This window comes from Onychomys torridus, chromosome 8 (assembly GCF_903995425.1).
Source record: "Onychomys torridus chromosome 8, mOncTor1.1, whole genome shotgun sequence".
Classification (NCBI taxonomy): domain Eukaryota; kingdom Metazoa; phylum Chordata; class Mammalia; order Rodentia; family Cricetidae; genus Onychomys; species Onychomys torridus.
Window position 1 is genome coordinate 62,641,706 of NC_050450.1, and position 16,250 is coordinate 62,657,955.

General features: G+C 48.0%; 1 protein-coding gene across 10 annotated transcripts in view; it reads right to left on the reverse strand.

Moving 5' to 3' along the window:
• Positions 1–16,250, reverse strand: part of Rap1gap2 (RAP1 GTPase activating protein 2) — a 217,902-nt gene that overhangs the window by 53,180 nt on the left and 148,472 nt on the right. For all 10 annotated transcript variants that reach the window (XR_004945635.1, XM_036195866.1, XM_036195865.1 and 7 more), the window contains 3 exons: positions 4,691–4,726; positions 1,072–1,116; positions 166–198 (listed from right to left, as the gene is read on the reverse strand). Coding sequence is in view for 9 of the 10 variants with exons in the window: in XM_036195866.1 (XP_036051759.1) it covers positions 166–198; positions 1,072–1,116; positions 4,691–4,726 (114 nt within the window). In the remaining variant the exon portion in view is untranslated. The remainder of the gene's footprint in view (positions 1–165; positions 199–1,071; positions 1,117–4,690; positions 4,727–16,250) is intronic.

Below are 16,250 nucleotides of genomic sequence, written 5' to 3' on the forward strand. Positions count from 1 at the left end.
AAGTTAAACCTCAGAAAAGCTCTGATCACAGACACAAAGATAAGAAGGGGTGTCAGGCCCTAAAGTCTTAGGCTCAGGATTCTTTCCCATGTGGGGCTGAAAAGGGCCATGATCTTCTCAGGAAGGAAACCCAGAACAGGCTGTAGTTCAGTCAAGAGCTCCTACCTCTTCAATGCTGGGGTACGGGATATAGTCATCCTGCAAGACAAAACACAGGGCACTGCCATTAGTTCCACAGTGGCCAGAATAGTCTAACTTCTGTTTCCATGTTCTTTGCCAGGTCTAGAGAAGGGATGTGTTAGCGGGACCTGGTAGGATTCTCAAGGGCTTCAAGGAAGCAGAGTCATGGAGCCTTCTAGAGGCAACCCTAAGGACTCAGCATCCCATGCCATTGAACTCACCTCCAATTCTATAGACCTGAATGCAAACCCAGCCAACCAAAGACACAGCACACAAAAGGGATGCCCTGGTCACCCCCAATGACATTACTTTGTCATCCTTAGGCATCTAAGACAGAAAGAGAGCTGGGCAGCTGGGCAAGTTAGCACACACCTGTAATCCCAGCACTCTGGAAGTAGAGGCTGGAAGATCAAGAGATTGAGGTCATCCTTGACTACATAACAAGTTTGAGGCTGACTAGGATTTTAAAAAAAAAAAAAAAAAAAGAATCCTAGTCTCTCCCTGCCCCTCCCCCACATCCCCTTCAAGTGTGGGCTTTGGAATCAGAACCTGAAGCTAAGATCTGGTAGCACGTCAGAGTCCTGAGTCCAACAACCATCAACACTGTGTAGGTGCACAGAGAGAACAGGCCTCTAATCCTTGGGTCTCACTTGAGAGTCTCCATCCAGCCTGCTTGGATTCAGTCTTAAGACACTGAGCCAGGGTCCCTTTGCCACCCACCAGACACAAGTCTAACTAGAGTGCAGTCCTTAATTGGCTTCTAGTGAAAAGCAGAGTTGATTGATGGGCACACAACGTGAGTTCAACACGTTCACTGATCCTCCCGCCCTCTTACTACATTGGCCCCTCACTAGGTCCACCTGGCCGCTCTACCTCAACTGCCTATCCCACCTTGTTCTTCTGGGGTCCTGGCCTCTGCTCTTCAAGCTTGATCCCCTGTGGAAACAAGGAAGAGAGGATCTACGTAAGCAGAGGTCACCGCGAATGGTTAGGAGCCTCGGGTAGGCACTGAAGCCTCTCACCTCCCACACCTGGCAGATGTCAGTCCCAACACCAACCCCAGATGAAGTTACGGGGTGGCCAGTTAAGAGTTTGTATAGACTTGAGCATTCAAATCCCAACACTGACACTTCCTAGCCTGGTGACCTGGAACAAGTCCCAGATTCTTCTGCGTGACTCCTGTTCTCACCTATAAAGTGGAAAGGATGACAGTGCCTTCCACTCTGCAGTGCAGGTGAAAGGCTGAGGATGGGTTATGTATTTCAAGCACTGATGGTGTACAGTAAATGGTGTGGGCAACATTAGTGTAGGTGGGCAGTATTATCTCTGTGCTCAAATACCTTCCTGAAGGCCATAGGGCCGTGGGTGGGAAAGATGAGTGCCCACATCTGCAGGTGCCAGTGTATTGGTCCTCCTGCCTTCTAGCTCCACCTTTTCCTGGAGGAAGGGTGTTTGGATGACAGGCAGGAAGCATGGTCCTTCGGGTCCTCGCTCTGCCAGGCACTTCCTATTTGTAACCCAGGGAGTCTCCCTAGCTGCATTTGTAGAATGGAGATTAGACCTCAAGTCACCATCTGTATTTTCCAGCTTCAGTGACCAAGGTTGGATTAAAGGGCTTTGCCTGCGGTTGTTGGCAATTCACTTCCGGGAGCAGCCTCTGGGCCAGCAGCCTCAGTTGGGTTCTGACTTAACAGGACTGTGCAAGCAGAAAGGAAATGCAAGGCTCTCCCAAGACTGAGTGCATCGGGTGAGAGTATGAGCTGGGGGCATCTGGGAGATGCAGTCCCCTGAGGGAGTCAGAAGCGGGCCCTGCCTGGTCACCATCTTAGCTCCCTCCAGAGGAAGCGCCACCATGGCTTCTTTTGAAGGCGAAACACCTTTTCATCAGTGAGGAGACTGAGGCCCCAGAGGCAGCGGTGTGTCCAAGTACACTTGGCTAGTGAGTGACAGGAATTGTATTTGAAGCTGGGTATATAACCACACACCCTGCTCCCTGGACAGCAGGTCGCCTGCTAACTAGGTGGATTTTAATGCCGTTTCTCTGGACTGCTGGACTGAGTCATCCCACAGCATTGTTCAGGAGGGCGTGGGAAGGCCCCTCCCACTGACAGGTGCTTCTCACCACCCGCAGAAAACAGCCTGGGTGGCCCTGTAGACCCTGTCCAGGTTGGCACACCCACCGGGTGGGTAGGGGAGTGAAGTCAGGAGTTTGTTTTGTTTGTCCCGCGCGTTAGTCATCCCTGTCTGGGAACAGTCCCCAGGGCAGGAGGGCAAACCTCCCCCAGCCTCCCTGCCATTCCACTCCTTCCCCTTCCATAGCCAGGCCATCCCTCCCTGCTCCAAGCGTCACCGCTGCAGCAGGTACTATCCTTATGCTCTCTTCTCCCTGCCCCCAAGAAACAACGGAAAAGTTGAGAGAGGGAAACGACTTGACCAAGGGCACTCAGCTAGAGGACATCAGGTTCAGACCTGAATCCAGACTGGGAGACTCCAAAGCACGTGCCCCAAAGCCTCCTTGACTTCAAATTCCTAGACTTAGGCTGCAATTGGGGTGTCTTGGATCCTAGTCTCAGGGCTTCAGAACTAGCAAAGTTACCAACCACGTAACTTCTCCAAGACTCAGTCTCCACGATGGTAAGAGGAAGAGAGATGAGGCCCACACCTGAGGGTGGAATCCAGCCACACAGCAGCATTCCCTCTCTGCCAACTGCCTAGATGTAAGCTCCATCCAGGCTGTTGCTGGAAACTGAGTCCACTAGGGCCAGTGCCCAGGGCACCCATGGGTAAGTCTTACACATAACAACTTTGCTTCCCAACATTTCTACTGAGGTGCAGCTAGCAAGCCATGGTGGGCATCGCTGTCTCTGAGATCAAAAACAAGTCCCCTGCCCTAGAGAGGTTCCCAGTATAGCTGGGAAGACAATCCCAGCAGCTGCTCCAAACAGAGCAGTTCAAGAGTCCATAGTGCTGGGTTCTGTGGGAGGAGGCAAGGACTTCAGCTGCAGGTGAGGGTGGGCGGGCTGAGAGAGCAACCACAGCCTGTGGAGTGAGCCACCAATCCCTCCCAGTCAGCTGAGATCTCATTGAATAGCGGGGAGATTCCTCCACTTTGCTCTGCTGTCGAGCACTTAATGATACCCTGTCTTCCACTACTCTGCGGCATGTAGCTTGTTTCCGCAGCTAGATTATGAGTTCCCCTAAATGAGCAGAAAATGAGTTTGTGGTCCACAAACTGCCGGGTGCAGAGGAGAATTTATCCCGTGCTGATGGTACAACTACTAACAATTACTCTCCCTTAACACACCCTTCCCTTCTGCGCCCTCTGCTCCACATCACAGGACCCTGCTGGAGCCTTCCTCTGCCCCTCCTCCCAGGACGTCCAGCCCCTTATTTCAAACCTTCCTTCTGAAATAAAAATATTTTAAAAAGAAGAAAGTAAAGTGGGCTCTTCCTCCTCCAGAGTAGAAATGGGCATCATTTTTTTCACGCTGAGTGCTCTCCCCTGTGATGTGGGGGCCGGAGAGATGTGTGTTTCTGAAAGCCTCATAAGAATAAAACAGCCCCTGTTGACCTGGGGTCCCAGAGAAGCGCTTGGCATAGGTATACCATTACCAACCCCTCCATCACCGCCCTGTCAACTGAGCCCAGAGCTCAGCTGACGCCAGTGTGGACAACAGAACAGCTCTTACCTGGGAGCCCTAACCTGGGGTGGGGGACACTGGTTCCAGGACACGTGGATACAAACACCCCTGGCCACTCAGTTCCCTATGTACAATGGCATAGTGTCTGCAGATAACCTGCAGACATCCTGCTGTGTCCTTCAAGCCCCCTCTAGGTGACTTACAATCCCTAACATGATGCAAACACGGGGTAAATGGTGTTGCTGCCTCGTCCAGGGAGGAACGGCAAAGGTAAAGCCTGTACATGTTCAGCACACCCGCCAGCCCCCCAATGTCAGCATCACGGTTGCTTTAACCCACACAGAGGGAGCTGTAGATAGAGACTTGATTACGAAGGCCCTCGGATGCACTTCAAACATTGACTTTCACGGGGCGCCCACCAGGCATTTACACATAGGATCTCATTTCACCCCCAACAGTGTCAGTGGGTATTCTCACTCTTATTTGGTTTTGGTGACATGGAAATGACAAGCCTGTTATGCAGTAAGTGACAGATACAGGCTCTGAACTCAGATCTGCATCTCACTTGTGGCTCTGCCTCCCCAACTCCACATAACTCTCCTCTAGATGGGGCTTGCTTTTCTAGGATTCCTTCCAACTCTTTCTAGAATCAACAGCTCTTCTGAGCCTTCCCCACATCCCAAGGCTTAATGGTATACTGGGCTGGCCCTCCATGTCCCAAGGCAGGAATCTACCCAAAAGTCCAGTGCCACTCAACAGCAAAGAGGCCTAAGTTGTTGGAGCTGAGAATCCTCTCCTTCCAAGGCAACTGCTGGTATTGAGACCATCCACACCTGAGGTTGGGCTGCTGACCTGTGTGGGGAACTCACCTGCATTTTCTCCAGCATCTCGAAGAACTCTGCAGACTAAAAGACAGAAGTGGGGAGGGTTAGTAGGAAGGGCTGCTGAGAATGCCTCCCACTCAGCTCTCTGGAAACTGAGCCCCAGCATTCCTTCCCCAGGGACAAGACTCATTTGGGTCAAGAGAGAAGCTAATGTGATTTTTGCCTTTGCAGGCCTGAAGGGCCAGAACACTCCAGGCAATCAAAGAAGAAATAAAACAGGCCCTGGCTATTGATCAGTCCTAGAGAGTGCAGGCCCTTGCAGAAGGAGGTTATGTGGTTCCCTAGAGAAAATTCAAGTTTCCCAAAATGCCTGGGAAGACTCAGCCTCCAGCAGGATTGGTGTCTGGGATGTTTCCAGCCAACAGCAAGGCCAACGTGGCCAACACTGCTAGTTTCTGCCATTGTGACACCACAGTCTTTCCTGTCTCCTATAAAATCTCACTCAAGACCTGACAGAGAGCCAGTAAACACACAGCTGCTCCAGCCTGAGCCTGCTGTGGCCCTGTGGCCCCAGCCCCTGAGGCATGGCTTTGAGACCTAGAGTAAGTTGATGAAGCAAAGCTCAAAACCTACTCGACTGGGCCTCCAGGTCCAAGGATGAATTATTGTTAACTGCTCCAACAATACCTTCCCAGACCTTTCACCTACTTTGTTATCACCTGTGTAAACTTCAGGGGGAAATAAAGGAACAAGGAAGCTGATGAGATTGTTAAAGGAACACAGGGGTCCCTGGATGTCCCCCACTCACCACGGCCCACATCTGAACCCTGGCATCTGTAAGTCAATGAGTGCCCAGAGCAGACAGTCCCCAGATGAGAGAGAAGAGGTAACAGTGATGGGGAAGAACACACACATCCTCATGACTCCTTCATACACAGACACAGCCACCCCACACTCTCCGGGCTCTGCAGTCATCAGCGAGCTAGCTAAGAGCAGCCTGTGGCCCCACCGCCCTTGGAATCCTTCAGAAGGGAACCACCAATGGGAAAGATGTCTAGGGAGTCACCAAGAGAGACTCACTCCTGCTTCAGGTGCCATCATCTGTCAGAATGAAGCAGGCCTCCTAAAGAGGCAGAAAGCCTGAAACGTATAGTAATTTAGGATATGCATTCTGGAACCTGACATATTAATGTACAAGAGTAGGTCTGAGGTACCCACACCCAACACTCATGACCAGAGTAGCCACCAAACATCCAGACTCCAAGCCCGGCCTTTCTACTCTCTTTAGGTACAAGCCACACACTATCCTTTTAATTCCAGTCTCCAGGACACTGGGACTGCCAAACAGAGGGCTTACACAAATCAATAAAGATAGGGGAGAAGATGACAGAAAGAGCCAGTGTTTGTTTAAATAGACTCCTGACCCAGCAGCTACACCCAAGAAAAAAATCTATATACTAACACATGTACACTGTGCCAAGCACTCATAAAAACAGTCGTCACTACATTGATTATAACAGTAAAAAACAAAAACAACTTCAATGCTAATCTATAAAAAAAATGGCTAGACTAAGATACATCCATAGACTAAAAATGTAAGTACCATATACAGCTGAAAGCCAATAAAATTTAAAAACTTACATGAAATGGACACATTCACAGGAAACCACAAACTACAAAAACTGACTCAGAAAGAAACAGAAAGTCTAAAAAAAAAAAGTGTAATAAATATTGATTTAAAAATTACCCACAAAAAAGGCCCAGGGCCAGATGGCTTCAACTGTACATTCTACCAAATATTTAAATAAGAATGAATACTAATCATCATGATCTCTGTGAAAATACAGCTCCCAGACTAGGAGACTTTGTCTGCAAACTATGTGCCTGATAAGGGATTGTACATAGAATATGTAAAGAACACAAGCAATCCAATAATACAATAAGGCAAACAGCTCCATTTAAAAACAGCGAATGTGGGACTGGGGAAATGGCTCCACAGATAAAGGGCTCTCTGTGCAAGTGTGAGGACCCGATATCGGATCCCCAGAACCCACCTAAAAGCCCAGTGAGAGTGCAAACCTACCAGTAATCCTGGGGCACAGGAGGCAGAGACAGGGAATCCTCAAAGCCAGCTAGACTAGTTGGATCGTGAGCTCTGACCCTTCAATGAGAGACCCTTCCTCTATATAGAAAGTGGAGAGCGGCCGGGCGATGGTGGCTCACGCCTGTAATCCCAGCACTCGGGAGGCTGAGGCAGGCAGATCTCTGTGAGTTCCAGGCCAGCCTGGTCTACAGAGCTAATTCAGGACAGGCTCCAAAGCTACAGAGAAACCCTGTCTCGAAAATCCAAAAAAAAAAAAAGAAAGTGGAGAGCAATCAAGGAAGATACCAGACATCAGCCTTGGGCCTCCACAGGCATGTGTAGACATATGTGAACACGGATATGCACCATATATGCAAAAAACACAAGTATATACCACATACATATATTCAAGGAAAGCAAATGTTTTAGAGACATAGCCCTACCCTGAGAAGAGACACAGATGGACAGGAAATACAGGAGAAGACACTCTGCATCATTAACCATCAGGAAATGGAGCAAAACCACAATGAGACTCCACTCACATTGCTCAGGGGGCCACAACTGAAAACTGGAGACTGGAAAATCTGGGAGAGGATCAGGGGCAAATGATCAAAATGCATTGTAGGACATTCTCAAAGAATTAAACTTTGGGGGGAGGGGTTCGAGAGGGTTTCTCTGTGTAACCCTGGCTGTCCTGAAATTCATTCTGTTGACCAGGCTGGCCTCCAACTCAGAGATTCTCCTGCCTCTGCTTCCTGAGTGCTAGGACTAAAGGGGTACAGCACCACTGCCTGGCAAGAATTAATTACCTTTAAAAAGAATGACAGAAGAGAAATAAGGGCGTGATGACATTGGGGTCCCATGTTCTGTGGGCAGGATGTAAAATAGCACACGCACTGTGGAACATAACTTTCAATTCCTAAAAAAAAAAAATCAAACATGGAGCCAAGTAAAGTGGCACACACCTCTAAACCCGACATTCAGGAGGCAAAGGCAGGAGGATCTGTGAGTGAAAGGTCAGTGGGGTCTGCAGGCAAGCCCCGGGCCAGCCAGGACTATACAGTAAAACCATGTTGCAAGAAAGAAAAATTAAGATATAAAAATACCTATTTTCAATTAAAAAAAAAAAGAAAAATTAAACTCAGAGATGCAACCTGACCTGAAATTCTATTCCAATGTGTACCCCCAAAAGAACTGAAAACAGATACTCAAATATTTGTACACAAGTGTGCACAGCAGCATTTTCCACATTTGCCAAAAGGTTAAAAACTCCAAATGTCCACCTGTAGAATGAATAAATAAAATGTGACATATAGATACAATGGGGTAATATTCAGTCATAAAAAGGAAAGAAGTATTGATCTGTGATATCATATAGACGAACCTTGAAAAAGTACAGGTACATGCAAAAAGATAAAGCTTCACAGTAGATGACTCAATCTATGGGTTTAGTGTCCAGAACACAAGTGTCTGCGCAGACAGAAAGTGGGTTAAGCTGCTGAAGGAGGAAGGGCCAGAAGACTAGAGAATGACAGACGAAAGACACTGTGTTTCTCTTAAAATGATGAAAGCTTCTATCATTCACTGTGGCAATGGCCGCACAACTCTGTGGATATACCAAAAACATGAAGTTGTACACTCTAAATGGGTGGGCTTAGGGCATGTGAATTTTCTCAATAGAGATATTCTTATTCCCTACACAACATTCCAAAAAGAAACTATTTGGGTAAGACATTCTCCCAGATGCATTAAGTTGTGCGGGAAAAGCAAGTCAAAGGACACAGCATTAAATATGATGTCATTTTTATATTTAAAAAAAAATAAAAGAACACACATAGAAAGCAAACTACCTCAAGCTATGGAAAAGTAATCATATTGAGAAGGGCAGGTGAGGGCTACTCTCCTTTTTACACTTGGGCCACTTCGCACAGCAGAACCACATCACTTCTAAAAATCATTTCTGCGAGGAAAACAGAAAGATGCACAGAGGCCATGAAGCATCCACTAAAGGAGAAACAGAAACTTACCACAGAGCAGAGGGACAAGTGTCTGGCTTCCTAGTCATTAAAGGAACAGATCCAATGAACAGTAAGACAACATTGTTCATCTATCACATTGGCCAGTGTTGGCAAGGCTACGGGGTGGTGGACACGGGATCCATAGGGGTGCGTGTAGCTGGGGTGATCTTTCTAGAGGACAATTTTGTGCTCAGTGTCCAAAGTCTCAAAAGATGTTCACATGCTTTTTGGTTCACTAAAGCTGCTCTAGGCAACTGACCTTAAAAGGATATATGAGCAACTGCACGAGGACAGGCACCAAGGGGGGTTTACAGGTTAAAAAGGGGAAAAAGAAAACGGTGCACGAGCCCAGAGTGGGGAGGAACAGATGAAAAGAGCATGTCCATACAGTCACAGCTCACAGGGGCTGGGCAAGGTAGAGCACTTAGGAGGTGGAGGCAGGAGGCTCAAGAGTTCAAGGTCATCCTCACCTACATAATGAGTGCAAGGCCAGCCTGGGATACAAGAGACCCTATCTCAAAAAAGCAAAGGTCCCACAAGAGACATCTATGTGAATTCTGCCCACACGGATTCACAGTGTGTGGCTAGGCGAGGGTAAAGCACTGACGACAAGGAAAACACAAATCGGTGTCTGCACGTAGAAGGGCAGGTCTGAAGATGAGCATGCACTGAGAAACATCTTAGAAGACACAGGCTGAGATGAGACCTCAGTGGAGGGTATTTCTTCAGTGATTTGCTCGTCAACATTTTTATAAATTGCTTTTCACATGTAATCCAGGTTTTGAAGATTTTGGACACATATGTGGGGGCTCTGGCAGACCTTTTTTTTTCTTTTTTGCTTCCCCCAAACCCGGCTTCAGGTCTGCTCCCCCATTTCATAACAAGGAGTTCCTGAGACACAAGTCTCACAGTCTTCAGAGATTACAGAAAGCCCTGGGTTCAAACCAACTTATTCTCAAGTACACACTTAGCTCTGTGCATCACTAAGATGTGTCCCTGAGTCACCCCTAAACGCAGCTCACTCTGTGCTTATCTATCTGGTAATCAAAACCTCTTCTTCTTCCTTCATATGGACTACTGAACTCCAACTGATGAAACACCTTCAAGCCACAGGCAGAATGCTGGAAATACCAGGAAGGCTCCTACTTCCCACCTGGTCTTTACTCTGAGACAAAGCTATGCAAGAGTATGTTGCAGATGACCAGTCCACACTGTTCAGAGAAGGTGTGAAGCACTTCTTGCTGGAACATCAAATGTACTTCTCTCCTGCTGTGTATCAAATAACCCCAGAACTTGGTGCTTCTAAACCATTTATGTAGCATTCAGGAATCAAAATAACACGTGGTGACAAGATACAGTTACTCAGTGGCCTCACTGGAGCTGGTACATCCACATGGACATCAACAGAAGGACACACTTCATCACAGGGGCCTCTCCACTAGCTGTTTGAGTGTCCTCAAAATGTAACAGCTATGTTCTTTCCAGGATAAGTGGTACAAGAAAGGGGGACAGACGAAGCTGTATCATCCTGCATCACTCAATCTGAAGTCATACACCACCACCCCCTCTTTATCCTATTATTGGAAGCAATGAATAGGAAATCCAGCCCACGCCTGATGGACAGGGCAGTAGGTTCTACTTCTTGAATAGAGAACTAGGAAAGAATATATGACGTAGTCCAGGGAAGGTGGCCCAATCAGTAAAATGTTTGCCCCACAAACACATGGACCTGAATTCGAACCCCAAGCATCCATGTGAAAAGTGAGGTGTTGCAGCAATGTGCCTATAATCCCAACACTGGGGAGAGAGAGAGACATGTGTATCCTAGAGACATGCTGGACAGCTAGCTAGTTAACTGGAGAGCTCTAGGTTCAGGGAGAGATCGTGTCTCAAAAAATCTAAGGTAGATAAGCAACTGAAGAAGACATAACTGATGCAGAACTTTAGCGCACGCGAGCACACACACACACACACACACACACACACACACACACACACACATGCCTGCACGTGTATGCACACATACAGTGTGTGTGTGATATAACTTAAAATCCACACATCAAGAACAGCTCCAGCAAAACACCGGATCCAGGCTGACCTTACAAGATCAAGAGAAGTGACTTGATAGAGACGGTACCCAGGCACCAAGTACCATGCAGCAAAGGTGGGGGAGGACAGGAATAAATACACACATCTGATGAGCAGGGGATGGATCAGCCCATGGCTTGAGGCCTCTGGATCAAACATCTTTAAGGTCGAATGGAAAGGACAGCAGGGATGCAGACCTGAGAGACTCTGAACACCAGGACTAGGGCTCCTTTGCAAGGCAGAGAGTTGGTTGCAGCAGAGAGCCAGGAGGCAGCAGAGCCCGAGTCTGGGGAACAGTCATGCTGCTACTACCCAGCTATGTGGTAGTGCTGTATGTTACTCTCTCGATTTCCTTCACTGAAAACTGAACCAAATAATTCTTGGCCTCCAAGGGTCTTAGCACACAGCCAGGGCCTGGTCCGCCACACATGCCCAGCAGACAGCAGCTGCACATGCAGGAATGTCAGGAAGCTGGTGGAACATCGCTGTGAGATATTCTAGCAGCTTCAGGATACTTTGTGTTTCATGACTCCAGTAGTCTCCCCCCAGATGGTGTTTCTGGATGACTGTTGGAAAAGTGTGCCCCATGGCTGGTATGGAAGGTAAGAGAGCCGTGATTCACCCTCAGCTGTGAGTAACACACCAGGTGGAAGATTCCTTTGTGGACAGCACTCAGGAGCAGAAACCAGCCAATTCAAGCTGGCCTCCACTGGGCTGGCCGGACTTCTCAGTGACTCGCTCAACTTTCCAATGGGACAATTCCACCCTTGGCAAGGAGCAGGTCTCCCTCTCCACCCAGAAGCAAGGTGACTCAGGCCAGCCTGGGACAGCACTGCAGTCATTTAGACCCACCCTCATCTCTCCGAGAAGATTCCGCCCACTCAAGGGCATGCAACTTCATAAATGCTCACTGACTTCCTAGCATTTTCCCATATGTCCTGTAGGACAGAAGGAAACTCTGGCCAGGGCATCCTTAGGAAAGGGACCTCCTTCCACCCAGAAACCAGCCCCCTGGATTTCACTGAGGAATGTGATCCTATAGCAGTGCCTGCTCAGCTGTCTATTTTATTATTAGCAACAAACTGCTACCACCCAAATCGAAGCCGTGGCCAGCATCTCCCCCTGAGCTCTGCTTTCACAGCCAGTCAATTAGGCCATGAAATAATCACAGAAGCAGCCCAGCCAGGGAAGTCATAGGCTGGGCCCCAGGGTTCCATCCCGTTCAGTCCCTGTCCTCTTCACCTCCCAATATAGAAACCGCCTGGTCTTCCCTCTGGAGGGCAAAGAGAGTCCTTGGGGAAGGTAACATGGGAGGAGGTCACAGTGGGGGCAGGAACAGGCATGGGCAGGAACTGTAGAGAGCCATTTGGGTTTAAGAAATCTTAAGAAATCATGTCTGCGCTCTCTCTTGCCGGTTCCCTGCTGCCCAGGGAGTGGAGAAGCAGAAATGATGGATGTAAGATGGATTTGTATGAGACAGTTGTTCCCTAGTGTCTACACAGGACTGGTTCCAGGACCCTCTACAGATACCAAAATCCTCAGATGCTCAAGGCCATAGTATTTACATATAAACTACGTGTGGTCTCCCATGTACTTTAAATCTGTTCTGCATTATTCAGAATGCCTAATGCAATGTAAATATTATGTAAATGAGAAGGAACATGTGTATGTGATCAATATAGACATGTGCTCTTGAGCTCTGTGTGTGTGTGTGTGTGTGTGTGTGTGTGTGTACATGCGTGCGCACCCTGGGGATTGAACTGAGTCTTGCACATGCTAGGCAAGCTCTCTACCACTAAACTCTATCCCCAGTTTTTAACAGGTTTTATTTTGAGACAGGGTCTCACTACTGGGTTGCCCAAGCTAGCCTTGAGCTCATTCTGCAGCTTGACTTTGTGATCCTCCTGCCCTGCCTCCTGATCAGCTGGGATTACAGGCGGACAGGAGCAGATCCAGCCAGACATAAGCTTTGATTTGAACACTCTTGATCCAAGGTGAGCTACACCTGTGGCTTTGAATCCTTTGGGTCTAACTGTAGAAGACAATCACGGCAGCCCATTTCACCCTTATGTGCCCTGCCTGCCTCCCTCAGTGCAGAGGAGCCCTGCATTGGTATGACTTCTCCCTACAGACAGACAGTCAATTTATTTTTCTCTTTTATGTTCCCTAGCTGTGGGGCCTCTACCAACATTCTCCCTCCTCACTACTGTCCTCATCCCACTTGGAAAAGTGATACCCTCCGCCACCCACCTACCTACTCAGCCTGTGCCTGCTGAGCCACCTGCCCCAGCTCTGCCCACCATTCCTCTGCTTACAGAGGGGTGTAAGAGCAGTCTTGCTGTACTCCATGCTTAGGAGTTTGCAGACCCCATACTCATGGGCAGTTCACAGAGCAGGACCCGGTACCTCAGAATGGGGCTGGTCAGAACTACAGGAGCATGCACAGCCCAGCACAGACTCAGGGCCCAGCAACACAGGCCTCCTTAACCCTGCCCTCTCGATCCAGGCACAGCTGCAGGGGCAAAGGCACCGTCAATAGCAAAGACAGTTCACGAAGATGGGTGAGGAAATGTGTAGCCACACAAGCCCTGCAAAAATAAAGTGGAAATGCTGGGCTCACAGTACTGAGGGAAGAGAGGAAACCCGGGATCAGAGCGGGTTTCTAGTCTCCATAAAGAGGATCATTTAAAAATTAATTAATTAAAATAAAATTAAAAAAAAAAAACACAGAAAAAGAGGGCTTGGAAGAGGACTCAATGGGTAAAAGTACTTGCCTTACAAGTGTGAGGACTGGAGTTCAGATCCCCAGAGCCCACGTAAATGCTGAATGGGCATGGTGGTCTGCCTGGAATCCCAAACACATGGGAGGCAGAGGCAGAATTCTCAAAGCAAACTGGCTAGCTAGACTAACCAGACTGGTGAGCTCTATGTTCAAATGAAAGACCTGGTCCAAATACATAAGGTGGAGAGTAACTGAAGAAGACATTGGGCTTCAACTTCTGGTCTCTGCATGCACACACACACACACTTGCACCCACATTCATATATGCACCCAAAGACATGCATGGGTACACACACAGACACACACCCCACATATAAATATACATACCCCATACACATGTACACACACATACAGAAAAGATTCTGGGAGTTTTGTCAAAAAATTTTGTAAATCTGGGAGAGCCAGATCACAGAACACACACACCCTTACAAGGCATCCGATGTGCCCCATAGCTGCCTGAGCATCAAGTATACCATGCCATCCCAGTCCGCTGCTGCTTCAGAAGTCCCTACACACAAGACAGTCAGGAGAGAGGACCGGGGCTAATGACCTGGTTGCTGGAGCCTCCTTCTTGGGCCAAGATGTCAGGTGCTGAATGTGTAACTAAAGGCTCTTCTGAGAAAGACAAACGAAGCAAACTGTGGAAACTTGGGCTTTGCAGTGGCCAGGACTGAGCCCTTGGGATTGCTAGAATTAATCCAGATTCCAGATAGTCCTAAGCTCCTGCTCCACAGAGCTATCTGTTCCCTGACCACATAGTGCACTCCTCACCAGGGACAGCCAACTCTATCTCCTTCTAGAATCAAATCCCCCCAAGTGTTACTACCCCCCACTAAAGCATGCTTCTCATTCCTATCCTTAACTCACCGGCCCCACCAGCCCACATGGGGCCAGCTCCTCTACTGTTAGAGGAACTCCTTCACTGTGTCACTGGGTCTGGAGCCTGGAGTAGTTGAAACAACAAAACCACCTGGAAGATCCGTTAAAATGCAGCTTCCTTGCTTTAAATCCCAAGCGTTTCTGATCCTTAGCCAGGTGAGTTGCATTTCTAACAAGTTATCAGGTGGCCACAGACCTATGAACCGTGTTTAAGGAGGAAAGCGTGTAGTGGGGACCATTCCTGAGCAGAGAGACTAAAGAAATGGAACACGATACAGAAGGATGGGGAGATGATAGGGGTTTCATACAGAGAACATCTTGAAGATTAGGCAGACATGTTAAACCCCTGAGACACAAAAGCCCACCAGATAGCAGCCAGGCCATGAAAGAGGAAATGGTAGGAGGCAAAGAGGCTGAATTGAAACTGTAAAAGCTCTGGACAAGAAAGTCCAAAACACATGACTCCACAGTAAATTCCACCAACCACTTAAAGAGGAGTTCATACCAATCTCCTGAAACTCTTTCCAAAATATAAGAGAGAGGAATACTTCCTGCCCCTCCCTGAGACCTGAATTACCAACATCAGATAAAAGAAAGTCACAGACCAAAAACTCTAAGGGACATAGAAGCAAAAAATCCTCAGCAAAACACCAGAAGACCAAATCCAACAGCATATTAATTATATACCATATTGGTTTTATTCCAGAAATGCAAACTAGGTTCTATGTAAGAAAATTCATGTAGCATATGACATTAATAGAAGAGAAAAAATAATTGTTCCAATTGATGCAGAAGTACTTGACAAAACCCAATACACTTTCAAGATGAAAAACACTCCGAGGCCCAGAGCTTCCCAAAAACAGCACAGGCTATTGACATTCTTCTTGGCAGGCCACCACAGCTAGATGGCAAGGTCCTACTGCAGAAGACACCACACACTTCAGTGGTAAGACATGGAGAAATCAAGCTGGAACACTGATTTGCACAGCTACCTTCGTGCCGGGTGCCTTTCATAGCGCTGGAAGGGGCTATGCAGCTCCCGGGTGATAGGGGAGTCATCCACGGACTTACTCAAGGTAAGACCATGCATACTACAGTACTGACCTGACCTGCAAGGTGTGCCTCGTGATACAATGGTGGCTGTGAGAGGGGTAACCAACACCTTTCAGCTTGGATTTGGGGCCTGCTCCACAGAAGGGAATCCAAACCTGGTACTGTACACTTAGTCAAATGCCCACATCTGGGGAGGTCATAAGCCATAGGAGAGATCTGCTAGTTTGACTTTGCCAAATGGACATATTGCCAAATTTGCCTTCTAAATAGTGTTTGTTTGTACACATTGTTCTCGACCTTGGTCAAAGAAACTTCCTTTGGCAGTAAGCATCAGAGACTCAGAACGGCTCAGAGTCCTGAAAATAAAGTGACAAAGTGCTCGCTCTAAAGGGGACATTTATATCAACCCCTCCCCCGGCCCAGCAGGCTGCTCGGAGAACACTGAAGAAGCGGTGGAAAGAATGTAACAGCTGGAAGATGGAAGAGAAGCACTGAGAGATGTGGCCTCTGGATATGACATGGTCACACACTCATGAACTGACAGTGGCTACGGTTACCTGCACAAGACTTGTACAAGACCAAGTCAGTCAACATTCTAGCACAGACCTGAGAGAGGTGCAGGAAGTTGTTCCCCTACTGCTGGGGAAAAGGGAGTACTTTCCTCGGTTGCCTGTGTTGGGTGGATGACCCACACCCATGCCC